General features: G+C 36.0%; 1 protein-coding gene across 2 annotated transcripts in view; it reads left to right on the forward strand.

The window, feature by feature from the left end:
- The first annotated feature begins 822 nt into the window (after positions 1 to 822).
- The window catches only part of gtdc1 (glycosyltransferase-like domain containing 1), a 51,797-nt gene continuing 25,451 nt past the window's right edge, over positions 823 to 27,168 (forward strand). Inside the window, exons 1-4 of one of the 2 annotated variants that reach the window (XM_051120116.1) lie at positions 823 to 897; positions 10,705 to 10,903; positions 18,088 to 18,255; positions 20,250 to 20,423. In XM_051120116.1, coding sequence (XP_050976073.1) covers positions 10,725 to 10,903; positions 18,088 to 18,255; positions 20,250 to 20,423 — 521 coding nt within the window. In that variant the 5' untranslated portion in view covers positions 823 to 897; positions 10,705 to 10,724. Of the gene's footprint in view, positions 898 to 9,190; positions 9,542 to 10,704; positions 10,904 to 18,087; positions 18,256 to 20,249; positions 20,424 to 27,168 lie in introns of those variants that run through there. The other variant, XM_051120117.1, reaches the window with a different exon arrangement.

Here is a 27,168-nt window from a genome sequence, read left to right on the forward strand (position 1 = left end):
CATAACTGTAAAAAAAAATCTAGCTATCTATAACCAACATTTAACAATATAATTGTTCCGTAGTTATAGTTACTATTAAATGTGGTCACTTACTATAGTATTAGCACTACTCTCACTAGTCAATCTGTCTATCATTAAATATAAAAACTAAAAAAATGAGTAGGATTTACATGTGTCTGAATATAATAATTCAAAAATCAGTTGTCTGACATCACAGTCAAGTAAGTACATGAAAAAAACCCACCTACAAATGAGAGGTTTTATATGAATTCCAACTGGACAAGGCTGGTCATTAGCCGGCCCAAGCTGATCAGCTGGACTACCAGCTGGTGGATCTTGATCAAGCTGGTTAGAGTTAGTAGACCACCTTGGACCACAAACCAGCTACCATGTTCCAAAACCCAGCTTATAACCCTGGTGAAAAAACCAGCATATGCTGGTAGGTAGGTTTTGATGCTGGTTTAAGCTGGTCCTTTGCTGGTTTATGCTGGTCCTTGACCAGCAACATGACCAGCAAAAACCAGCAAAGGACCAGCTTAAACCAGCTAAAGACCAGCATAAATCAGCAAAGGACCAGCTTAAACCAGCATCAAAACATACCTACCAGCATATGCTGGTTTTTTCACCAGGGAAGCTGATATGACATCATTTTTTTTGACCAAATGTTTTACTATAAACAAACTATGTTTGTATTATAAACTAAAACTACTTTATAACAGTATTAATCTATAGTGAATTTAACAAAAAACTGCCCCACGTCTGCGCAGTTCACACTACGAAGTGTGAATATTGACCACATCCTATGATGCCTGCAAACGACTACACGGTTAAGCGCTGGAGAGCGTACTCACGCACAGTGACGTCATGACGTAAACACGCGCCGTCTTTCAGGAAGAGGTAAGACTGAATTAAACACGCGAATGTATGTTGGTTTCTGCGTGCTTAACTAGCTTTTAACCTAGCTACCTAGTGCTTATCTGTTGATCAACTAACGGCAAACAAGGGTTTATGCGGTTGTGCGGTCTTGGAAGTGTCTTAGCGTCTCCTGTCTGCAAAACAAAAGTTGAAGTTATTGGTTCTCATTCATTGCTGTGTGATGCGAATTTACTTAAATAAAAATGAAACGAAGAAAAGGGGGACTAAGCTTAAAAGTAAATTATTTAACGAGTAGTCGTTTGTACGGCTTTCTCATACAATGGCGCAAAATGTATTTGAACGCAGTGTTTGATGTGTTTGCATTAAATAACGTCATATCAAACCAAGTTTTTTTTTAAAGATAGCATAAACAAAGTATTCCACACAAATTAGTTTATTAGATTAAAATGATTAAACTTTAGATGTACAATTCAAAAAATAGCATAGAGAGACTGTATTGTTGTTGGACAGTCAGTTTAGTTCAGTAACTGTGATGAATTACACCAATGGTTACTCTCTTAAACTGACTTCAGACATCCACAAAAAATTGAAAAATTACCTTCAGCTAAATGTCATTGCAAAAATTGCAATGAATGAATTTATGTATTTAATTATTAAGTCATTTATTCTTTCATTCTTTTATCTGATGGCATTATTTGACATTATTATTGCACTGAAATTCATACCTAGCTTCTTTGTGTATTTTGTATGTTTGCTGAATAAAATCAAGATGTGTTTAAACAGCTGTCATATTTTTAGCTAAAATAAGGAACACATTAAAATGATTTCCGGAATTCTTATATTATTAATCAGTGGTCAAAGAAACGTTAACAATAGTGAACAAATGCAATACAGACAGATAACTGAGACAAATGAGAGTTTAACACAGAATCTAGTACGTTCAAATATTTATTTATTTAGATCCATCAATATGATACTGAATATCACAGCCTTTGCTGTTAAAGTTGCAATATGATGCAGAGTAGATGCTTTAGATCTTAATTCGCATGGTTTCAGCTGGACCAGCTGTGTTTTGCTTGAAATGAGTCAGAGAGAGGAAATGAACAATGTAACCTTGAAATGTCAAAACGCTGGTCTTGAGATTGCTGTCACCAGTTTATGCATTGTGTTTGATCCCTGCTGTCGTATTGAAGAGAGAAAAGGGAATTAAAGATACTTTTAAACATCGCAGACTAGTTTACCTTCCCTGAGCCGTAATTTTGAAAACAAAAATAGGCAGCAATCTGTGTTACTACTTTGATCCGTTTAGTTATTTGGTAAGTCAGTCTTGCTTAATTCAGTGACTAAGTAAGAGATATTCAGGTAATTTCTGTTTAGTATGGAATTAAGCAAGTTACAGTATATGACCCATAAATGAAGGAGAACCATGTGCACTGCATTACACTTTAAGCAGGAAGCATCTCTTACCCACATGTGGAAATACATAGGCATGGAAAGCTAATTTAAAATGTGGGTACTTTTGGTAAGATAGCAACCCATTCCAGTAATCTGTTTAGATATTTGATATTACTGTTCGAAATTGTAATTCTCGATAGTGACAAAAGAGAAATTTAGCATTGGGATATTTTCTAAATGCGGTTCATGTAGCTAACACCCTTTTGAAAAAATGTCATCCACACATCCGGTTGTATTTTTGTCTGTTTGAGGTATCTCTGTCACTAAATGTTCAATTTATTGAACTTTAAAATAATTTCTTTTTATTACATTTTTGGTTGTGTCTTGATAGTTTAAACAAGGCTCTTTTGAACTTCATTTGATCAACTTCATGCCTCCCATGTCTGTGATAAAGGCCATATTCTGCCATCTTATTAAATCTTTAACAGTAATTGACACAATTTCCCTCTACTAGACACTTGAAATTAGCTCTTTATGAAATCTGAAGGAAATTTTCCTTCAAATGACCTGTTCAGGAATCAAGCGTTTAGCTTTTGTCTTATTATATCAAGCCTGTGCTGTAGTCTGTCACCTAATTGTCACCCGTAAATGATAAAGAATCAGGTTAAACTCTTCAATTCATGGCACATGATTACCGTGCCTGGCGTTTGGCTCGCTTCATCTCCGTCAGCCGGGTGTGCAGTGATTAGCATGTAAGCGCTAGCATGTAATTACGGAGCAGCTTCCTTTCCTTTAATGATTACCGTTAACACAAAGCCTCATGACGAGGTGAATGAGGACACGGCTCACTCTATTAAAAGACAGAACAGACACTTGGACGGTCTGAAAATTTAATTCGTGGAAAATGTGAACTTCCTCTCGCTTTTCTAACGTGAGATCAAAGGCGTTTATGAATAGTACTTTGTGCCCTCGGTGCGTGTGGTGAACCTTCTGAAAGTGGCGATGTCAGTCTGAGCATTTCGAATTAAAAGGTTTCAGGAACAAATGACTATCATTTTACAAGGCTTAATAGTGTTTTAGTTGATTGGGATGCCACTCAGTTCAGCAGAGACCGGCTGGAGGTTGAAGAATGTGTGTTGGCAACGTTCATTAGACCAGTTTGTTAAACAATATCATTGCAGAAAAGCTTTTTTGACAGTTATTTCATGCAGCTTGAGCTGATGAAATTTTGTTACTTGTATTCAGTAACAATTAAAAGGAAATGGAAGTTAGGTTGGATAGTTGGAATATTTTTTGTTATAATTAGCTTTTCAAAAGTTTACATCCCCCTTTCAGAACCATTGAAAATGTTAATTATTTTACCAAAATAAGTGGGATCATACAAAATGCACGTTAGTTTTTATTTAGTACTGACTTGAATAAGATTTCACATTAAAGATGTTTACATATAGTCAACTAGAGAAAATAATAGTTGAATATATAAAAAGTACCCGGTTCAAAAGTTTACATCCCTTTTATTCTCAATACTGTGTTGTTACCTGAATGATCCACAGCTGTGAGTCCCTTGTTTGTCCTGAACAGTTTTTTAGCATTTTTGTGTATTTAAACCCTTTCCAACAATGACTGTATGATTTTGAGATCCATCTTTTCACACTGAGGACAACTGAGGGACTCATATGCAACTATTACAGAAGGTTCAAACGCTCAAATGCTCCAGAAGGAAAAACAATGCATTAATAATAGAATGGAGAAGTATACATTTTTCTTATTTTGCCTAAATATCATATTTTTTCATTTAGTACTGCCCTTCAGAAGCTACCGAAGATGTTTCTTCTGAAGAATCAGTGCACATTTGAACCTTCTGTAATAGTTGCAAATGAGTCTCTCAGTTGTCCGCAGTGTGAAAAGATGGATCTCAAAATCATACAGTCATTGTTGGAAAGAATGCAAAAAAAATAAAAATAACAGCTGTGGATCTTTCATGTAACAACAAGAATCAAGGAGATGTAAACTTTTGAACAGGGTCATTTTTAAAAATTCAATTATTATTTTGTCTTGTGGGCTTATATGTAAACATCTTTTATGTGAAATATCTTATTCAGGTCAGTACTAAATTAACAATAACATACATTTTGTATGATCTCTCTTTTTTTGGTAAAATAATTAACCGATTGGGGGATGTAAACTTTTGACCTCAACTGTATATACAAGGTACGATATTTGTTTGTGAACAAATATGAAATCATCTGATATCCCTTTAGCCTTGAATTGCTTTAACATGATAGAATAGCACATAAAACAAGCATCGACTGCATTTGGCAAATGCTGGCTATGGAGACGGCCCAGCGTCTGAATTTATGAGCACAGTGATCTTTGAAAGAGCTCCACAGTTTGCCCACTCATTCATGACCCAGACATTATGTGATGGCTCTAATATTTTTTCACTTTGTGTGTAGGTTTTGCTTTTTTTATTTTGAGAGACAAACTGTTGTGGAAACAAAGCGTGTTGATACGGTGTCTGCCACATCTCTTATTGTGCGCTTCATTACAAAACATGCCTACCAACTCTCATCTGTCGCGACTTGACTCGTTTGACTTTCAAAATGAGCACCTCAGTGGTTCATGGGTCAAGAAGATATAAGAGTGTCTGCGATAAAGTAAAGGAAACACCTCTACACGCAGATTCCAAGAAATGTATTAGTATTCATATTTCTTGAATATGTGTGTGTATCTTATGGTAATTATAATTAATATTATTTTTTGTTTGTTTTTCTTTATTATAATATCAGGACAATTGAATCAGCGATTTTTGACTTTGTGCATGAAATCCCTTTTAATTTAGAAATTAAAAACATGCTTGCATGCATAATTTTACTAGTCCAGTTTATTTTGTTGGTGTTTTACTTTGGATACAATTCAGATGCAGCACGGTCAAGGCTGGGCCTAGTGTTGTTTCCTTGTATCGCTCGAGTCTAATTTCAAGTGATCAGCCGTGGCTTTGGTCTGCTGTGTGGGAGTACATAATCGGATGTTTCATTCTGGCTGAATTAGCCCTCCAGAAAGACCACATCACTTTAAGGCCTCCTCCTGCCCTGTCAGAGTCCATCGCGGTTGATGACGCAAACACACACACATTCACACACGCATACACACTCAAGACATCCACGGATGGCTAGAGGCTGTTAAAATGAGGTGTTGAGAGTTGGCTCACACGCTTGAATGCGCCATGTTTCTGGGTGCTTGTCACTGGGCAGTGCCATGCTATCCGCCCCCCTGTACTGGCACTTATTGGTGCCATTGGTAGAGTCACTTTTACTGATGGGTTTAATCGTCAGGATTGGTACTGGCGCTTGATATGACGTCCTTGTGCGCTGCCCCTGCGGATGTATCAGCTGCATCCCAGTTTTATTTTTTTTCGTACTCTGAGGCCGCGTCTCTCTAAAGCTGCCTCTTCCCCGGTATTTCAAGAGCCAAAGGAAATCCTGTATTTCATCTGGAATAATGCAGATTAGATAACGGCCTGTCTCTTCAGGGGAAAAGTATGTTTTTCTATGAAAAAGGAGGAAGGAATATCTATGGTTGATTCTCTGGGTAACCGTATAGGGAGATTTTGTATCAGGCCTGTATGCTAACACAGTAACACTACAATAAGGTTCATTAGTTAACATTAGTTAATGACATTAGTTAACTTGCATTACGAATAAGCAATACTGTTAATGTTAATTTCAGCATTTACTAATGCATTATTAAAGTCACAAGTGTGTTTGTTAACATTAGTTAATGCACTGCAAACTAACATGAACAAACAATAAATGACTCTTTTAATTAACTAACATTAAGAAAGATTAATAAACAGTATATTAAGTGTATTGTTCATTGTTAGTTTATGGTTAGTTAAAACATTAACTAATGGTAACAAATGACACCCTATTGTAAAGTGTTACTGTTAACCCAATAAAGCCTGTTTCATATTTAATCTGCAAATTTTTAAGCCCTCTAAATTATCAGCATGACCAAAACTTTCTGAAAAACCTCTTGTACACAGTCTTCTACATGCCTGATAGTTTACTTTTTTAGCAAGTAAACAGCTTTTTATTATAATTAAAAAAAAAAAAACATACAATGACAACTGATATTCATATGCATTTTGTGTAAGAAGTCTGCACAAACTGTTATAAAGATCTTAGTGAGCTACTTTTTGATCAGCAACTGTATGTTATTATGTATATAGACAGCCATTTAAAATTTGGGATCAGTAAGATTTTTTGTTTCTATTTTTTTTTTTTTTTCTGCTCACCAAGGCTGCATTTATTTGATAAAAAAAAAACAGTAATATTGTTAAATATTATTGCAATGTAAAGTAGAGGTTTTCTATTTTAATATACTTAAGGAACAATTTATTTATTTTAATACTTTTTATTAGTAATTTATTCCTGTGATCAAAGCTGAATTTTCAGCATCATTACTTTGGTCTTCAGTGTCACATGATCCTTCAGAAATCATTCTAATATGTTGGTTTATTATCAATGTTGATGAATAAAAGATTAAAAAGAACAGTATTTATTTAAAATAGAAATCATTTGCATCAATATACACTACTTTTGCATCAACATACAGAATTGTTTTTCTTTCTTTCTTTGAAAGAAATTAATACTTCTATTCAGCAAGGATGTTTTACATTTATTAAAAAAAAGTAAAGACTTACATTGTTCGAAAAGATTTCTATTTTGAATAAATGCGTTTTGTTTAAACTTTTTATTCATCAAAGAATCCTGAAAAAAGTATCACAGGTTCCAAAAAAAATGTGAACACATTGATAATAAATCAGCATAATAGAATGATTTCTAAAGGATCATGTGACACTGAAAACTGGAGTAAAGGCTAATGAAAATTATGCTTGGCATCACAGAAATAAATATAATTTTTAAAGTGTATTTAAATATTTATTTTAAATTGCAATAATATTTCATAATATTGCTTTTTTCTGTATTTTTGATCAAATAAATGGAACATAAGAGACTTATTTAAAAAACATTAAAAATCTTACTAATCCCAAACTTTTGGACAGCAGTGTAGATATAGATAGATTCTGACTATGATTTCATATGTTAGGCTTCACAGGTTTAATCTGCATTCAATGTTAGTGAAGACCCAGTGTTTTCTCTACCATTATATTAGGAAGCGCCCCCTAATTTTATTTTCAATATAGCGCTACATTACAACAGTTATTTAAAGTTACCTTTCCTATAGAACAGGTCTATACCTTCTTGTTTTATTAAACAAACTAAATAGCCTTATGTTATTTATCTTATTCAGACGACGGCATGTCATTTCTGTCTCTACACAGATTTTAATCTATAGTGCGGAATTTGTCGATTTTTGTTTAAATAAACCAAAAGTTGGTCTGTCACTTAATTCGAAATTTAAATAAAACAGTTAAATGATAAAAATAAATATTACAACAAGATTAGCCACTTAACTGTAGAAAAAAATACTAGAAATATTAAAACTTTTTAAACTGAATATTCACACAATTTTTCTTCCATATATTAATTTTAAGAGTAAACCTCTGTTTGTATGCCTAAAAATGAAGGGGCTTCATTTGATTAAAAATAAATAAATATTTAATGCCTTCATTTGATTATCAGAAAAATGAAAGGGGTCATCGGATGCCCATTTTCCACAAGTTGATATGATTCTTTAGGGTCTTAATGAAAACTCTATAATATACTTTGGTTGAAAATTCTCAATGGTTGTGTAAAACAACACCCTTTTAACCTTGCCAAAATCAGCTCTGCAAAAATCTCATTATGGTCAAGGCTGCTTTAAATGCAAATGAGCTCTGCTCGCCCCGCCCCTCTCTTCTCTCTGTGGAGTGACGAGCCTGTTTACTTTATCCGCATTTAGCCACAAAACTTGCTAAACTTGCACATTATTAGGAAAGGCGATCGCAAAGATTCATAAAAAAAACCCTTATATTCACTTCTGCTGTAAGTGAAGCTGGATCACGAATGATTTGCGCAAACATAGACGGATATATGTAGATCGGGAGGTGCATTCTCTTCACAAACAAACGTAATCTACTGCATTTTCAGCGGCTCAGATGTCGGGAGTAAATGACGAACACTATGTTCATTATTACATCCAGCAACACAACACCTTAATCACTCAATCTGAGATATTCTTGTCTAATTTACATCCCTGCTCCAGCATCGAAACAAAGAGGTCGGACTGTTACAACTAATCTGAGGTAAGATGCTCATGTCAATCAACTATTGTGGGAGCGCCCTTTGTCGGTGTGACGCCACAACGACAGGCATCTGAGAATGGCTCCATTTGAAAAAGGGATATTATTTTTACAGATTAATTAAAAACCACTGCATGGGTTTTTATCATTATAGGGTAGATTTGTACATACACTGCCAACACACATTAATCTTCAAACAACATATAAAAGTGAACTTAGCATCCGATGACCCCTTTAAAACACACAAGAATTTCTGAAGAAAAAAAAGAAAAGAAAAAGATTGTAGGGCCCTATTGTTCAAAATGTTAAAACTGAGAATTTTTGATTTACTTTTTCACTTAAATAATGTTTTCGTTATTACACAGAGAGTACAGAATAAAAGTACCGCTGGGTACCGGTTACCACCGAAGCCCCCCCCCCAAACGATGTAAACCTAGGGGAAACACTAAGATCTAATTTCATCAGGCTTCTTCTGAATGTATTTATATGAGTAATATGCAGTATAAATAGTTCAATTTCATTGTATGCCAGTTTTTCTGTTTTTATGTGGTCATGACTTGGCAAACGATTAGCTAGTTATTTATAATAGTCTTAGGCGTGTAAATGTAATCTTTCATGCCGCCTTCAAAGGTATTTTGTGTAAATCAGTAGAAACTGAATCCCCCACTCTTCTGTTAAGGTGTTGTTATATGGCATCCCATTGATTAAAAGGAGTTCATGCTTACACAGGCGAGCCTTTTGAATGCAGTTGAGCAATGACTCAGCATCCATCGACAGTCATGATGATGCTGCTTTTAGTCGTGAATTCGGGCACCACGGGGTTTCCCTTTCGCATGAACTGTGTGGGGGTCTGAACGAGGCAACATTAACCCCTCACTTTCCTCTCCATCTTGAGGTCGAATGGTTTTCACGCCTTACCTGTCTAAAATGGAGGCTATGAGGTAAAAGGGTAGAGGTAAATCACTGTGTGAGAAAATCCCACTCAGCATACATCCGAGCGATTGGAAAACCCCAGCCTTTCAGGTTAGACGCTTAAACCTACTTAAGTTGTTATATTTCCAGTTCCCTGTTGCAAAGTTTTGATTCATTTTCACAGTTCTGCTTGCTATAAAATGCTGTGCTCAGCAGTGTTTATCACATGGCTGTTTACATGGAAAAAAAAGCATGGTCAATGGCTGCCACAAGATAGCACTTAAATTCGTAGAAACAAATTAACATCATTTTGAAGTCTTTTGAGTGCCATCTCAGAGCGTCAGCTCTGTTGTCTGATTAATTCATTCAGTGTTCGGCAAGCTACTTTTAGCCACAAGCTAAAAGCTACGTGTTTTATATACGTATTCAAAACCACATTTAAGCTATGCATAACTGCAAACTTATGCATAACAGACATTGCAGTTTATTTACACGAATTAGCTGTATTTATCTGCCACATAAACATCAAGGAGTTTCTGAATGAATGACTCACTCGCATAAAACAAGATACCCTGGCTTATACAACAGTCGAAAACAGTGACAGCAGCGTTTAACTAAATATTATGCCGTTGAAAATAAGACCTAAATGCTAGGTAGGAACTTGGATCGGTGAATCTTTTTTTTTTTTTTTTTTTTTTTCCAATGTCCAAATGAACCAATTCACTAAAATTAATCAGACTTGCTAATGCTACTGGAGGAAGAGCTTTTGATTATAGCATTAGTTAGCATTTGTGTGCTTGATTCAGTCCATATTTTGTCTTACTGGACAAAATAGCTTAATACCTTAAAATCACTAATTTGGAAAAAGCTGAGTCATTGTCATCTCATTGAAGAAGCGAGTAGTGAGTAAAATTAGTAACGTCGCTTTTAGTTCATTTCTCCCCAACTTTTTAGTTATCAAAACGACAATTGAATTAAGAGGTAAATTTCCAAAGGATCAGCTGAAGTATTTTTTTTGTTGTTGTTTTTTAAACTCATTATGCACTCTAGCTATGACTTAACTGTGACACATATATGATGAAATTCTAGTTGATTTGGAAAGTACTGTACGTAGGCGAAATTTTGCCAGTGTGATTATTATTAACACCCTCTCCAGTATGTGGTTATTAATCATAGGTTATTACGGTCTTCTTTTTTTGTTTAATGTGAGTCACTGAAATGTGATGTTTTATTGATTTTTCTTTCTTTTTTCATGCATTCACACTAAATATTAGGTTTGGTTGGGCCTGTATCCATGAGTGTGCTATTGCTGGAGGCGTTCTATGGTGGCTCCCACAAACAGCTGGTTGATCTTCTTAAGGAAAGTGTTGAAGACTGTGTAAGTTTCACTCTACCTGCAAAGAAATGGCACTGGAGGGCCAGAACTTCTGCTCTGTACTTCATGCAAGCAGTTCCAGCAAGTTCCTCGTACAGGTCAGTATAGGACATCATTCTGGTTGTTGTTATTGTTTTTTTTTTTTTGTTGTTTTTTTTTAAATTAATATTATTATTATTATTATTATTTTTTTTATTATTATTTATTTTTTATTATATATATAAAATAAATATTTAAATAATACTGAATATTAAAAAGTAATACTGACATACAATTATTTGGACAGTTTTGGATATAAACATGTATTAATTTCATTGCATTACATAAATGATTATGGCCACTTACCAGATCAAACAGTCGTTTGCATGACATAAGTGTTGTCAGGTTAGTTATTATTGGAGATTAACGAACTTACTTCTGTTGTACCTCATACGTCAAACATTTTTCATCCCCCCTAGTCTCTCAGAGTTCTATTGTACCTCATACGTCAAACATTCGTCATCCCCCCAGTCCCATACTTTAAAGCCACATAGCTGTGGTTTCCTCATTAGTGCAAAGCATAGCTAACGATATTGTCGCTATACAGCTCTGGTGTATAACCCAACTTGCAGAAGCAAGACTAGATCTAACACATTTCTGCATTTCTTGTACAACCTTTGGAAAAAAAAATAATTAAGTTATATAAAATTTTGAATTAGGGGTTCTCTTGTAATCAGGATAAGACTGTATTTGTTTATACACACACACACACACACACACACACACACACTACCAATCAAAAGTTTTTGAACAGTAAGATTTGTTTTCTATTCTGTTCTCCAAGTCTGCATTTATTTAATCCAAAGTACAGCAAAAATTTTGAAATATGTTTACTATTTAAAATAACTGTTTTCTATTTAAATATATTTTAAAATTTATTTTATTCCTGTGATTTCAAAACTGAATTTTGAGCATAATTACTCCAGTCACATGATCCTTCAGAAATCATTTTAATATGCTGATTTGCTGTTCAAAAAACATTTATTATTATTATATTGAAAACAGCTGAGTAGAAATCTTTGAGGTTTGTTTGATGAATAAAAAAAAAGGTCAGAAGAACAGTATTTATTTATTATTGTTATTTTTAAATAGTAAAAATATTACTGTTTTTCAAATTTTTACTGTTTTTGCTGTACTTTGGAGCAAATAAACAGGTGAGCAGAAGAGACTTCTTTAAAAACATTAAAAAAATCTTTTGACTGGTAGTGTATATATACCCTAGTAAAAAAATAAATATATTAAAATGTTTTTCAGGTACATTTATTTAATGTTAAGTATACTAAAAATAAATGTACATAATTATGTACTTAATAAAAATACCCTGCAATTGCACTTTTGGTATATTTGAAGTCTGCTAAGCTGGAACAACTAATTTTGTACTTAATGCACTTTAATTGTGTGGAAGTAGTGCTGAAGTCCACCTAAAGATATGCTGAAGTAAAACCCCAGTTGTACGTTCAGTCTGTGTCTACAAAATCACGCTGTCATAGCACATGCAGAATAAGACCTGCCGTTGATCTAAGAACCATGGACTTCCCATGAAAGACGTCACCTTAATTGCAGTATAGTGTCTGTACAATCCCAATACATGCCTCTGTTTCAATGGTGCCTTCGCACATATTCCAGTTACTAATGCCGTTTGCTCTGCTGCACCCCCATACCATGACAGTCATTTGCATCTGTTGCTGATGAAAGTCTGGATGGTCCCTTTGGTCTTTGGTACTGAGAACTCAACGTCTATTTTTCCCAGAAACAAGCTGAAACGTGGACTCGTCTGACCACAGCACACATTTCCATCATCTTTTTGAATATCTGAGACGAGCTCTGGCCCAGAGAACCTTATGGCATCACTGCATTTATTGATGCAGCTGCTGAATGTGTTAAGTGACAGCAGTTTTCCAAAGTACTCCTGAGCCCATGTGGCTATATTTAACACCGCAGCATGACAGTTTCTTATGCAATGCCATCTGAGGGCTCAAAGGTCATGCACGTTCACCTGAGGTGTCTTGCCTTGCCCTACACAGACTGACATTTCTCTGGATTTCCTGAATCTTTTCACAATATTATGTGTGGTAGCTGGTGAACGATAAATGTGATTTTTGATTTGTTTAACACTTCTTCTTTTTTTTTTTTAATTTGGCACAAAGTGATGAGACGTGATCCAACTTCGCTTGCAAAGACTGAAATGCTCCTTTTATACCCAAACATGATATCCTCACCTATTTCAATTTCACATGCTTACTGTGAACTGTTTCGAAACAGTTTAATTTGGATATTCTATAACCTTTTCGCTTTAATTGTCCCTACTTTTTTGGAGTGTGTTGCAGCCATGAAAATAAAAATTTGGTTATTTTTAGAAAATAAAATTAAAAGTTGGCCACTGAAAACATTGAAAATGTTTTCTTTGTACTTTAGTCAATTAAATAAAGGTTAAAGAGAATGAACAGATAACATATTCTTGATTGTATGGCATTTCATGAAATGTCCCAACTTTTCTGGAATTGGGGTTGTATATTTGATTGTGGAACTATTTCAAGTTTACTTCAGGTACATTTTAAATATTTTGCATTTAAAGACAGGTATTAGATCATACAATCCTCATCAGTAGTGACATTAAAACATATGTTAGGCTTAATATTAAAAATGTGCATTGTGCACAAGTATTACTCCAAATCAACTTTAATTATAATTTTTATATCAGTAAATCTTTTGATATGTCAGTAAATATTTTAAAGAGGTCATCGGATGCCCATTTTCCACAAATTGATATGATTCTTTAGGGTCTTAATGAAACGTCTATAATATGCTTTGGATAAAAATTCTCAATGGTAGTGTAAAACAACACCCTTTTTACCTTGTCAAAATGAGGATTGTTCCTTTAAATGCAAATGAGCTCTGCTTGCCCCGCCCCTCTCTTGGAGCTGTGCTTACTGTATCTGCATATAGCGCGTTTAGCCGCTAAACTTGCTAACTAACACGTTATTAGGAAAGGTGATTGCAGAGATTCATTAAAAAAAACCCTTATACTCACTTCTGCTGTAGGTGAAGCTGGATCACGAATGATTTGTGTGAACATAGACGCATTTATGTAGATCGGGAGGCGCATTCCCTTCACAAACAAAAATAATCCACTGCATCATAAATGGCTCAGATGTCGGGAGTACATGACGACCACTACGTTCATTATTACATCCAGCAACACAACATCGCTCAATCGTAGATATTCTTGTCTAACCAGCATCGAAACAACGGAGGTCGGACTGTTACAGCTGATTTAGGGCCTGAGGTAAGACGCTCATGTCTATCAACTATCGTGAGAGCGGCCTCTGTGGGTGTGACGCCACATCAGTAGGCATCTGAGAATGGCTCGATTTATTTTTACGGATTAATTAAAAACCACTGCATGGATTTTTGTCATTATAGGGTAGATGTGTACACACACTGGCAACACACATTAATGTTCAAACAACATGAGAAAATTTACTTTGCATCCGATGACCCATTTAATGTTTTTTAGTGAAGTCTCTTATGCTCATCAAGGCTGTATTTATTTGACCAAAAATACTTCAAATAAATGTAATATTGTAAAATAATATATTAGTTTCCTGTTTTAATCTACTTTAAAATATAATTTATATCTGTGACATGAAATAAATGTATTTTACTTTTTTACTAGGATATATATCGATTTTTTTTTTTTTTTTTTTTTTTTTTTTTTCTTTTCACTAACCAATAACTTTCTAGTTGCACTGCTGGTGTTCATTATGGATTTAGAGCATTTTGCCTACACTACTGAAATTGATCTAGCTATTAATAACAACTGTGCTTTGTGGTTTGACATTTTTACACCAAATAGTAGGATATTCTTAAAAGTCAAAATCCAAGTTTGTCAAGGTGTTACTGGCATATGTGGGTACACAATTTAATCAATCACTATATGTCCTCTAGATTAAATAGCTGATACATGATAAACACCAACGCTGAGCTAGACGAAAGTAGTGTAATAACAGCTGCTTGTATTATCTTCAACATGGAAACTTGAGTAACACTATAGCATTGGATATCATGAGCTAACAATGAACAATGTTTTTGTATTAAAAAACATTTTTTACTCTTAAATATACTATATTGTACTCATTTTTATAATTCCATGTTTGTTCAAAATGCAGCTAATGTTCATTTACACAACTGAAAATGTAAATATATTAGTATATGTGGAAATGAAAACAAATGTAGATGAATAAATAATGCTAACAAATCAAACCCAGATGTTACTAGAATCAGGATATTTTAATTTCACAGATATTTTAAAATCGGAATAACTGTGCCTGCACACGTGGTGCACTTCACACTTGTTTCGTTAGTGGAACTCCGTGAAGTGTTTGTTCAAAAAGAGTTTTTAAAACTGCATAAACAAGGACACAAACACGTTTAGAGACTAGGATCCGATTGGGGACTTTCTTGCTTCCTTTTAAGGGACGGAGAAACCGCGGGTGGGCGGGGGAAACCCTGAGCATTCCTTCAGCTGCAATCTCATCTCGCTGCACTCAAAGTTAAGCAAAAGTCAAAACATGCATTTCATTCCTAAAGTCAGGTATCAAATATGCACAGTCATAACCCTTCACGTGTCAACTGAGCTGGATGCACTTTCAAAACCTATATCAACTGTAAGGTCATCTGCAACTTGCCCTTATGAGACAGTCAAACATTGCGAAAATACCCAAATGTGGTTCGCTTCAGTGAACAGGGATAGGCAAAACGGTTAATCTCCTACTTCATTCATGCTTGCCAAACGTACTGTAATAATGAAAAGCTACTAAAGCAGTAGTGCACCAAAAGCAATGCTTGCTTTTTCTGATCGGCACCTTTGATGATGCAGTTACAAACCTGACTCAGCACACAGCGGCTTGCCCACCCACTGTGTCTCTTATCTCACAGGTTCTCACAACGCCAAAATGTCTGGTTTGGTTACGGTTGATAGTTTGCACTGGAAAAAGTCAGTGGGCGACAGTTACGGTTACGTCACAGTTTAATGAAAGCCAACAATTGTTTACACACCTTGGATGAAGATGTTATCTATCGAGTGCATTCGATTAAGATAAGACTATTTTTTAAGTGCTCTACATTGAAATGTGATGAGTCAGATTTAGTTTAGACCCTGAAATTGCTCATTAAGGTTTATACGACCGATACCGTTTTTTGTCTGCCTACTTGCATCAGCAACCACATCAACCGGACTGACCTAAAAAGATGCATCAGACTCGAGTGTCTGTCCTCACCTCCAGTTCAAAGGGAGCCGAAGTAAGCCTTCCTGTTTCATTAGCTTTGGACGCACTCCACTTGACAATTTCAAGCAGGAAAGCAAGACTAAAAATAGTAACTTCTGTCATCTGGTTTGATTTCAGAGCGAGGATTTGGGAGGTGCCGCTCTGCACTCGTCCTGATGGAGTTGAGGAATAGAGACGTAATCCTGCCGCGCAGTTACGGGGGCACGGGATGGTAGAAGTTGCCCCTTCACGCTGATCTTAAAGCAGTGTGATTGGTTTTCCGTATAGTTAAGATTAAGAATTGGTTAGGGGGAGCTGGTTGTAGATTAGCATAAAAGGGACACTTCTGACAGCGACAGAGTCATGGTCGCGAGGCCGCGGGCTCCCCACATCAAAGAGACTGGCGAGCGGGCTGCAGGGTTAGACTGACAGGCGGTGGGGGCTTAGAAGAGGGGGCTGGGTTCATTTAGGGAGACCAGAACTGAACTTCAAAGCCCTTGTCCCATGGCTCTTAGCACATACAAGGGTAAAATCTTCAGTGGTCCCCTACTTGTGTATATAACATCTTAAAGGAGTGTTCATTAACCTCAATAATGTTTCTCTCAGCATGCAATGTGCAGAGATTTCTGTGTCCTTTTGTGTTTCAAATGATGTATTTTTTCATTTGCAGAACTAGGATTTCGTTTTTTACTCTAAAGTCATTTGAGACCTCTCACAGGCATCAGCTAAAGCTGCAGTTTTTATGCATTTTGCATTTCAAAAAGACAACTTTTCCATTGTTCGTTATATATAGTATATACACTACTGTTCAAAAGTTTAGGGCCAGTACGATTTTTGTTTTGAAAGAAATCAATACATTTATTTATCAAGGACACACTAAACTGATGGGACAGTAGACACAAGTGGGACAGTAGAAGTGACAGTAATAATGTTTCTTATGCTCATCAAGGCTGCATTTAATTGATCAAAAATGCATAAAAAATATTACAATATAAAGTAATGTTTTTCTATTTAAATATACATTAAAATTTTCAGCTTCATTACTCCACTGTTCAGTGTTACATGATCCTTCAGAAATCATTCTGATATGCTGATTTATTATTAGTACTGAAAACAGTTGTGCTGCTTAATATTTTTTTGAAACCCTGTTATACTTTTTTCAGATTTCTTTGATGAAAAGAGTTAAGAAAAAGAGCATTTGTTTAAAATATAAATCTTTTTTTAGTTTGGGGTCAGTTAATTAAAATATATATACATTTTTTTAAAAGAAATTAATACTTCAGCAAGGATATGTTAACTTGATAAAGAGTGATAGAATATTAGAGTGATTTCTGAAGGATGACAATGGAGACTGGAGTAACGTCTAATAAAGCTTTGCATCATAGGAATTAATCATATATCTATTTTATATACTTTATATTTTAAAGTATATTAAAATAGAAACCATTATTTTATATTGTAATACCATTTAGAGATATTACTGTTTTTTTTTTGTTTTGTTTTTTTTTTTTTTTGGTATTTTTGATCAAATAAATGCAGCCTTAATGAGCATAAGAGATTTTTTTAAAAAACTTTACAAGTCTTACTGATTTTAAACTTTTGAACTGATATATACACTATCAGTCAAAAGTTTTTGAACAGTAAGATTTTTCATGTTTTTTAAAGAAGTCTCTTCTGCTCACCAAACCTGCATGTATTTGGCACAAAGTGCAGCAAAAAAAGTAAAGGTTTCTATTTAAATATATTTTAAAATGTAATTTATTCCTGTGATCAAAGCTACATTTTCAGCATCATTACTCCATCTTCAGTTCTCCCACGTATTACAGCAGGTTTTAGTGGTCAGAACAATTTTTGTTACAGTGAGTATCGATGCTTGGGTTTGTGAACGAGCATTGATATTCAAGTAATGCTGTTGCAGCCAGCAAACTAATGGTTCCTTCTTTTATCTGTTTTTTTTATCTTTCTCTGTCTCGCAGGGTTTTGTTCACCAGCTCCGTACTCAATCTTGCTGAACTTGTAGCCCTGCGGCCTGATCTTGCCCATCTTAAGAAGGTCCTCTACTTCCATGAGAACCAGCTGGTCTATCCAGTTCGCAAGAGCCAAGAAAGAGACTTCCAATATGGCTACAACCAGATCCTCTCATGGTAACAGCAGAGTCTGATAAACATTACAAAAGTCCCAATGGAAGAAAAACACGTTAGGATTACCAGACTTATCTAATGTGCTGGATATTACACATTACATGCTTGTTAAAAAAAAAAATAAATAAATAATAATAATAATAATAAAAAAATAAATAAACATCACAGTAGTTTTTAGGGTTCATACACTGATTCAAAAGTTTGGGATCAGTAAGATTTTTAATGTTTAGGTTTTTTGTTTTTTTAAACAAATCTCTTATGCTCATCAATGCTGCATTTATTTGATCAAAAATCCAGAAAAAAAGTAGTATTGAAAAATATTATTTTAATGTGAAATACATGTTTTCTATGTAAATATGCATTTTAAATTGTAATTTATTCCTGTGATCCAAAGCTGAATTTTCAGCATTACTACTCCAGTCTTCAGTGCCACATGATCCTTCAGAAATCATTGTAAGATGCTGATTTATTATCAATGTTGAAAACAGTTGTGCTGCTTAATATTTTGTTGGAACCTGTGATACTTTTTTTTTCAGGATTCTTAAATAAATAAATAGTTAAAAAGTATAAAATAGTTCATTATTGAAAATAGAAATCTTTTGTAACAATGTAAGCTACCATTGTGGTCTGTACATTTTTATTCTTTGAAAGAAATTAATATTTTCATTCACCAAGGATGTGTTAAAAGTGATAAAAAGTGATATCAAAGGCTTATATTGTTAGAAAAGATTTCTATTTTGAATAAATTCTGTTCTTTTTCACTTTTTATTCATCAAAAAATCCTAAAAAAGAATTACAGATACCAAGAGAAAAAAATATTAAGCAGCACAACTGTTTCCAACACTAATAATAAAAGTGATAAATCAGTATATTAGAATGATTTCTGAAGGATCATGTGACACTGAAGACTGGAGTAATGACTGATGAAAATTCAGCTTTGCATCACAGGAATAAATTATATTCAAAATAGAAAACTATTATTTTCAACTGTAACAATATTTCACAATATTAGAGTTTTTTCTGTATTTTTGATCAGCCTTGATGAGCATAAGAAAAAAAAAAAAAAACTTTAAAAATCGTACTGATCCCAAACTTTTGATCGGCATTGTTAAATTGTATAGCCATGTCAAAGTATACTTCATAACATTACTACATTAACCATATCCATAACCAAAATACACGAACAAAACTTACCTTTCTGATTTTTAATTTAATTTTGAATTAAAAAAGGAGGACTTTTTAATTTATACCAAATAACATCCGAAGTATAAATTGTATATCAACGGTTAAACTAGAAATTTTGGAAGTTTTGATTTTCAGAAATGTGGTGGTCTTAATGTATATCAGTACAGTCTGCATTTAACAAGTACCATTTCTGTACCAGACTGGATTTTAATTCACAAGAGAGACAGTGTGTCTGAGACAGCATAGTTTATCATGTGCGTTACTTGGCATGATGTGATTGGTTAATTATGGGATCGTATAATGGCGCTCTAATTCTTAAGAACTCGCTGTTTTAAAGCCTAATGTCATAATCAATCTTGATGCTTGAAAGAAAGGGTTTTAAGAGCTCTAATTGGAATACATTGTGATTGTTGTCTGTCAGAGTATCATGTCAATAATTCAAAGGCCCTTTGCTTGCTCAACTTTATTAACGTGGCAGAACAGTGACACAAAAAAGCGCTCGGCTCCTCTAATTCACTCTCTAATTGAGCGCAATGCAGTGATTGATTCTGGCAATTGGGGTTAATCAGTGTGCCATTTGAAAACATGGTGTGTTTGTGTCTGCGGATTCTAATCAACATGTATTAGATATTTAAAGTGACTAGTTACTGTAGACGTCTGCTAAGCGTGGCTTTTCATATGCGAGTGGAGTTCGCTTTTCAAAACATATGCTGTTTTTAATAACGCTCATTTAATTAGGGAGCGTTATTGTGACAGTTTGACATTTTGTGGCTTTGTTTGTCAGTACATTTCTTCCGTTAATGTTTTTCCAGCCTGGTTGCGGATGTGGTTGCGTTCAACTCTGCATTCAACATGGAGTCCTTCCTCTCCTCCATGTCGACCTTCATGAAGACCATGCCCGACCATCGGCCCAAAGACCTGGACCGACTCATCCGGCCCAAGTGCCGTGTCCTCCACTTCCCGATTCGCTTTCCCGATGTCACAAGGTCTGTCCTTTTATCCCTCACCACAGTCTTCTAGGGATCACTCCTCCGCTGATTAAAAAACGTGCTAGCGAGTTCACTCTTAATCCGCCCTCAAAAGCTGATCGCGTATGCAAGCGTGGTTAATGGCGAGTGGGCAAAGTTGTGTAAGAAAGTGATTAGAATAGACAGCTTTAATATCCTGTGTGGATCACTTGACACACTCCGGCTACAGATACGTGCTTGTGCTCGGGCGCACACATGCACGCACATACACAACATGCCCACTGGGACAGGAAGCGATTTCTTTGTTTTATAGTCTGTTTGACTGTAGATATTTGTGTTTGATTTTCATGCGGCTGAGCAACCGATGATGCAGTAGGAAAATTAGTGAGCATTTTTACTCAGGGCATGTCATCTGCTTTGAATGTCAGCAAATCAAACTGAAATCCAAATAGAGTTTTATTGCCCAGGTTATTAAAATACACCATAATTTTCAGAAACGTTGGCTAATTTGCATGCAAGCATCTGTAGCTACTGACTATTCACGCTGTGACAATTAATTATGCATTGCATTTTAGTTAGTTATGACATAAATAACATTTTTGCTATTTAAAATCAAATCTCTGCTTTTAAAATTGCTTGGACAAAACCACACTCAGACATGCTTGATGTCCTTGTGGTCTCAGTCGCCAGTTCCTGAATTGATTTTTACTTTTATTTGGGGTCTCTGAGCACACTGCTACTTTTTTTTTCCCCCTGCAGCTTTAAAATCTCACTGTGCTGTGTACTTCGTTTTGACTTGCGCAGTCTAGATTGGCTTCAGAATTTGCCTCTCGAACTGTCGTCTTGGATCAGCAAGCATGGGTGGTGCTTTTTTCATCGCCCCGTTCCAAAGCAATGTCAAGAATAAGTCGGCTAGAAGCGACTCCACGGAGGGGTCTGCTTCTTATTAGATTCCTAATGAACAGCAAGCAGAACCCGAAACGAGTGGAACAATATTGTTAATTCATTTTGATTCAAGGCATTCTTCGGCTGGCTTATGTGTGCTGGTTTAAAGATTAGAGAGACTGTAAGCATGTAGTGCATACCATTTCACATCCTCCCTCAGCTGTAAAGCAGTCTTTGTCATTTTGATTTGCACGTCGCTATTGAATTAGAAATATGTGAAAGGTTGTGGATCGGTTGCAAAATTAGTCATAGCTTTCATGATGCAAACATTATATAATGCTTAAGATAGATTTTGAATGTTTTTGAAAGAAGTTTCTTACGCTCGTCAAGGCTGCATTTATTTGATCAAAATTACAGGAAAAAAATAATTTTGTGAAATATTAGTGCAATTTAAAATAACAGTTTTCTTTTTTAATATATTTTAAAGCATAATTTATTCTTGTGAAGCAAAGCTGAATTTTTAGCATCATTATTTCAGTCTTCAGTGTCACATGATCGTTCAGAAATCATTCTAATATGCTGATTTATTATCGATCTTGGAAGCGGCTTAATATTTTTTGGGGACCTGTGATACTTTTTTTTTAGGATTCTTTGATAAATAATTAATTTTGACAAGGTAAAAAGGGTGTTGTTTCACAGAACCACTGAGAATTTTTAACCAAAGTATATTATAGACTTTTCATCAAGACCCTGAAGAAATGGGCATCTGATGACCCTTTTAAAAATCTTGCTCATCCCAAACTGTCATGTAACACATTAACAGTATATCTTTCTATTTATTATGTTTCCAGTCTATTATTTTTTGGTCTTCTCTTTGCTCTTTTAATCTGTATATCTAAAATGTTTATCTCCAGGTCTGAGCGAGGCATGTTTTCCATTATCCCTCTGATCCATGATTTTTTTTTCCTTGCATTAGTCAGTAGATTCTTGGTTGACAAAATCAAGATTTTTAATGCACTTAAAAGAAATATCCAGCCGCTTTGTGTTTTCAAGTTTGTTTTCTGTGATTAAGAAGAGCCAGACCAGCATACACCGCTGAGGTCACGTTTCGATGTTCTTCATCACTAAAACAGCTGCTTACACTTTGTTGTATCTTTTTGAAATGCACCTATATTGATAACATAGCTCTTCATTTTATGTTACAGAAAATACTTGCAGGTGTTTTAGAAATGTAAACTAAGTGACAAAGCCCTGTATTGATGGAAATAGTTTATGCCCTAAGTCTAACTTAACCTGTTTTATTCACTAACCGGGTGCTAAATATATCTTGACTATCCACCTTTTTCTTTAATGAGGAAATAAGTCTATGGATGGTTCATTAGCCGCTATAGGGAAATAATGAGAATAATTACAATGTGCAGCAAACAGTAACTGTTTGCACTACAAACCAGTGTGCTGACAATTAAGATAATACATTAAAATAATGTAGTAAGACACACCAAGCAACAAAACGAGCTGTTTTGTACAGCTAAAAATAGATGGCTGTGAGACTGGAAGCCTGACCCATAAAATTTACAAATTACTGCACACATTCTTAGAGGAAGAAAAAGGTGGGTAAAAAATAAAAAAAGCTCCAAATAATTTTTTATGCTATTACCTGAATTTCGTTTAAAAGAAGTCGTCTTCAAATTGTGTTCAGCACAGATTGGTGGGCACTTTTGTGCCATTACCTAATTTGCACGATTCCTTTGATGAATCAGACAATATGTATCGTGCAAAAAAAAAAAAAACAACAACTCTTTTTCAAATTATTGAATTTCTCTCTGTCTTTTAGTGTTTGTGTGTCTGCGTATGTGTTGTTTGTTGTGTGTTTAGTCTATGAGGGGATGGATGTGCCCCTACGCTTGGTTGGATGACAAATTTGCCCTGTGTGTAAAATGTGGGTTAAGATGACATTAGTAATGTTGGTCCACACTAGTGTGTGTGCATGTTTGCGAGTGTGTGTGTCTGTATCATGGGTAAGAGACGCTGTAAGTAAGCTGACACTGATGACGCAGGGCTCTCGCCTACAGTGTTTCTCAGCTCATTTTCAGATGGTAATTCGCCCCTTCCAAAGCAAACTCACAGAGTGTAAGGAAACGATTATATGCATGGCCGGCCATCCGTCAACATGCCCTGGGTTCTTTTCTCAGCAACCAACTTTGTCCAAGCCTTTTAAGAATTTAAAAATATTCCCAGAGACAAACAAGAGAAGAAACAGAGTATTTGATTTGAAATATCTCACAGGTGGGCTCCCGTTGGTCCTTTGTTTGTGTGATGCAGATTTCTGATTTCTTTTATTTCTTTGTTCTCTTTCTGGCAAAACAAAAAAAAAGAAAATTTGTATAATTATGAAAATATAGCTGCACTGCCATACCGTATTCACAATAGATGTTGTTTAAAACAAAAGACTGCAAGATATCAAGAATGCTTATATGGTACGTATAGTCACGAGAGAACAGCCCATAAAGGTTAGTAAAAGGAAACTCCCTTTAAAGTAAATACAGTGCAGGGTTAGCCCGCAGTCACCATCCCCATTTAGCGGAGAACGATGGAGAAAAATAAACAAGGTAAAAGTAACCTCAGAATGAAAACATCTTTTGTAATATCTCATTGAATCTAGCATAATCCAAAGAAATCTCTCTTTAAAAGGTTTCTATTCCCTCACGGTGTCCTTTGGATCAACTTCATCAGACCTCGCTTATTAATTGGCTTTCTGCGTATAGCCGTAATTCAATCGCGATTGACCCTAGTGAGCAGAAGCCCAGCTGAGCGAGGCCATACCACATCATCAATCACCGAAATCCACAACGCTGGTGGCCTCTATTAAAGGGCAGTCTTTGTATTAAAACACAACAGGCCGACTGGGTATGTTTGCATAAAGTCACATGACAATCAGGTGTCCTTTCAAGAGTCTCGGCTCTACGGAGCCGCCACATCACAAAGACACTCCTGGAAGGACTCAAATGTAATGCTGCTCTGATTTCCATTGTTCTGCGCTCTGGCAGAAGAGTGAATTTGGTTTCCATAGCACTTAACTGGCATCAGATGTTTGCAGAAAGTCCCACGCACCCGATCGGAGCGCTGAGATTGATGGCCAGCACTGTATTGATCCCAACGCTGTGATCTAAAACAATGACAGTTCCTCCGAAGACGGGGACCACAGTGCTATCGAGCTCATCGAAGGGAAAATCCATCACAGGAATCTCTCGTAGACTCTCGTTGTCAGGAGGACCAGGTTTTCATTAGCCCATTTAACTCAGCACAGATAACTGAAGCTACTTTTCAAAGTTGGTGGGGAAAAGAGGGTATTTGGCTGCTTTTTAAAAAGCAGTTCAAAGGCATGGATGTGACTCTCTGTACGGCGGCCTGCCGCCAATGACTGACTGGTGGAGCGATTCTGTTACTGAAGCAGATGGCAGGATATCCTGCTGTAGAGATTGTCTCAGAACGGTTCAAAGGGAACAGCGCGGTGGAAATTATGCGCCTCGGTCCCATATCGAAGTAATAAAGTCGCATCAAAGACGCCGATTACCTTGTTACATAAACCAGTGCCACGGCTTCATAGTTGTGTGGGTTACATTATTTAATTGAACCGTGTGGGTGTGTTTTTGTAGAAATGTGCGTAGAGCTTTGAGTTGTGGACTTCATTCAGTGATTTCATCCCTGGATGGCTGAGGAAGCCATTCTGGTGTATTGGAAATTTCACTGCTGGCCCAACGCAGGCGTGTTTTGTAAATACGCATAAGTAATAAAAGCTGCTTTTGTGATGTAGCTGCTGATGTTGAACTTCTGCTAATTCTGCTTTTCGTACTTGCTCAGGTTCCCGCGGAGGCCTTGATTATCGCCGTGCTCCTCGGAGTCGGTGGCCACCGGCGGTCAGAAACTCATCACTTGGCACCCGAGCTCCAAATCCTCATGCGCCTTGCTACTCATCCCGTAGCGCTCGCTTTTTTGATTGCTCTTAAGCCTTAATGTGGGCAGGATGGGGTGATGAGGAGATGGGCTTTCTTAATCAAACCGCTGAGCGTTTAATCTCATCGGTGAAACATCTGGCGGGCACCTTTTCTCATTTGTTTCTTTGACATCGGATTCCACCACCTCGTGCTCGGAGGACATTTTCAAAAGGGATCTCCATCCTTGTGGCACGAGGACTCCTCAGAATGTGCCCTGTGAAAATAATCCAATGGTAAAGCCCAAAGGTATGGCATGCGTCTGATCTCCAGATCACATGTGCCAGGAACGAACCACAATTGAGTCCATATGGCGCTTTCAAGTGCTAGGAGCGAACCGTGATAAATAGGAATGAATCAAGGATAAAGCCCCTGGCTTCGGAGATTTGTCCCAAGCAGCTGGCTTGTGGCCATAGGTTTTGCCGTGATGTAATCAGGACATGCAGGTATTTATAAGGCACAAGTAAAAACGTGCCCTCTTTGATTGTTTGCTCTTGATGAGGGGGAGTTTATAATCAAGTATATTACCAGGTATAAATTTTCCAGTCTCAATAGAGTCTTCAAAAGTGAGCATCGATATTCCCTGCTCACTTCAAAAGCACTTACAGAGCACTTGAAGTGAATACTCAAGAAAGTGAAGGGTGCAGAGCTTTACTGTCTCATACGGGCTGATTTCGAACACCCTATACGAAGAAATACGATACTGCTAAGCAACATTATTGCTTATTGCTGATTACTGTGGTGAATAAATCTTCAAATTGTCTTTAAAAGGGATAATTTACCCAAAACTAAAAATTATGTCATCATTTACTTACCCTCATGTCTTTATAAAGTACGACTTACTTCCTCCCGTGGAACATAAAATAAGATATTTTGAAAAATGTTGGGGGTCTGAACAACACTGCACCCCAGTAACTTTCAACATATGCGGGGGAAGAAAATACTGAAAAAAGATTTGTGTTCTACATACGGGGTGATATACTAGTAGACATTTGGTAGAAATTCGTCAGTCGGTAGAGATTTTGGACTATCGTCTCTATCGCGGTTACACGCTCACGTGAGGTTGCTGTGGTGATGAAAGCTTAACGTTTGGATGCGTTTTTAAAGAGCAGGTCATATGGTATTTTAAAGTGTCCTAATATTGTGTCGGAGTCTTCTACAACAATTCAATGATTTCGAAATGACTCATTCAATCAGTTCTGAGCGCAAGATCTGTAAACTCCTCCCTTCAGTAAGCCTACTCTGCTCTGATTGGTCAGCTGGCCAAGCCTGTTGTGATTGGTACAGAGAGGAGTACTCAAGCAAGTTAGGGAGTGCTGCCATCAGCGTTGCCAAGTCCGCTGTTGTTTTTGATGTCCACAAGTTGAACCAACCGCCTGGAATGCAGATTTACCAGGGGAAACGTGTACCCCGAAATGCGATTGGGCTAGTTTAGGGTTAGTTTTGAGTAGCAATTGGGCGGGTTTTGTTGTGAAAACCTAGCAACCCTGGCTATTATTGACAAAGCATGCACCAAAACAATAATATAGTGCTCCAATCCATTCTTAAAATAATGACATAAATCATTTGAATGCTTATGCAAGCGAATTGTACTCACAGCTAAAGTTTAGCTGCTAGACTGTAAACACTTAACGAAATAATAACAGTGAATACGTTAGCCGAATGCTAATGTGACTAACTGACAAAACAACACAGTTTGTAAACCACTGTCTACATCCTTTATTATTAAATGAAGTAATTAGAACAATGTCAGTCTACATTAATCAACACATTCTTGGGAAATAGTGGGTTCACAGTGAATTATCAGAACTATTTCAGTAATAATGTCTTTGTTTACTTGGAAACCTGAAGCTGCACTAGGTATACATCACATATTAGCACAAACA

This window comes from Labeo rohita, chromosome 9 (assembly GCF_022985175.1).
Source record: "Labeo rohita strain BAU-BD-2019 chromosome 9, IGBB_LRoh.1.0, whole genome shotgun sequence".
Lineage (NCBI taxonomy): Eukaryota > Metazoa > Chordata > Actinopteri > Cypriniformes > Cyprinidae > Labeo > Labeo rohita.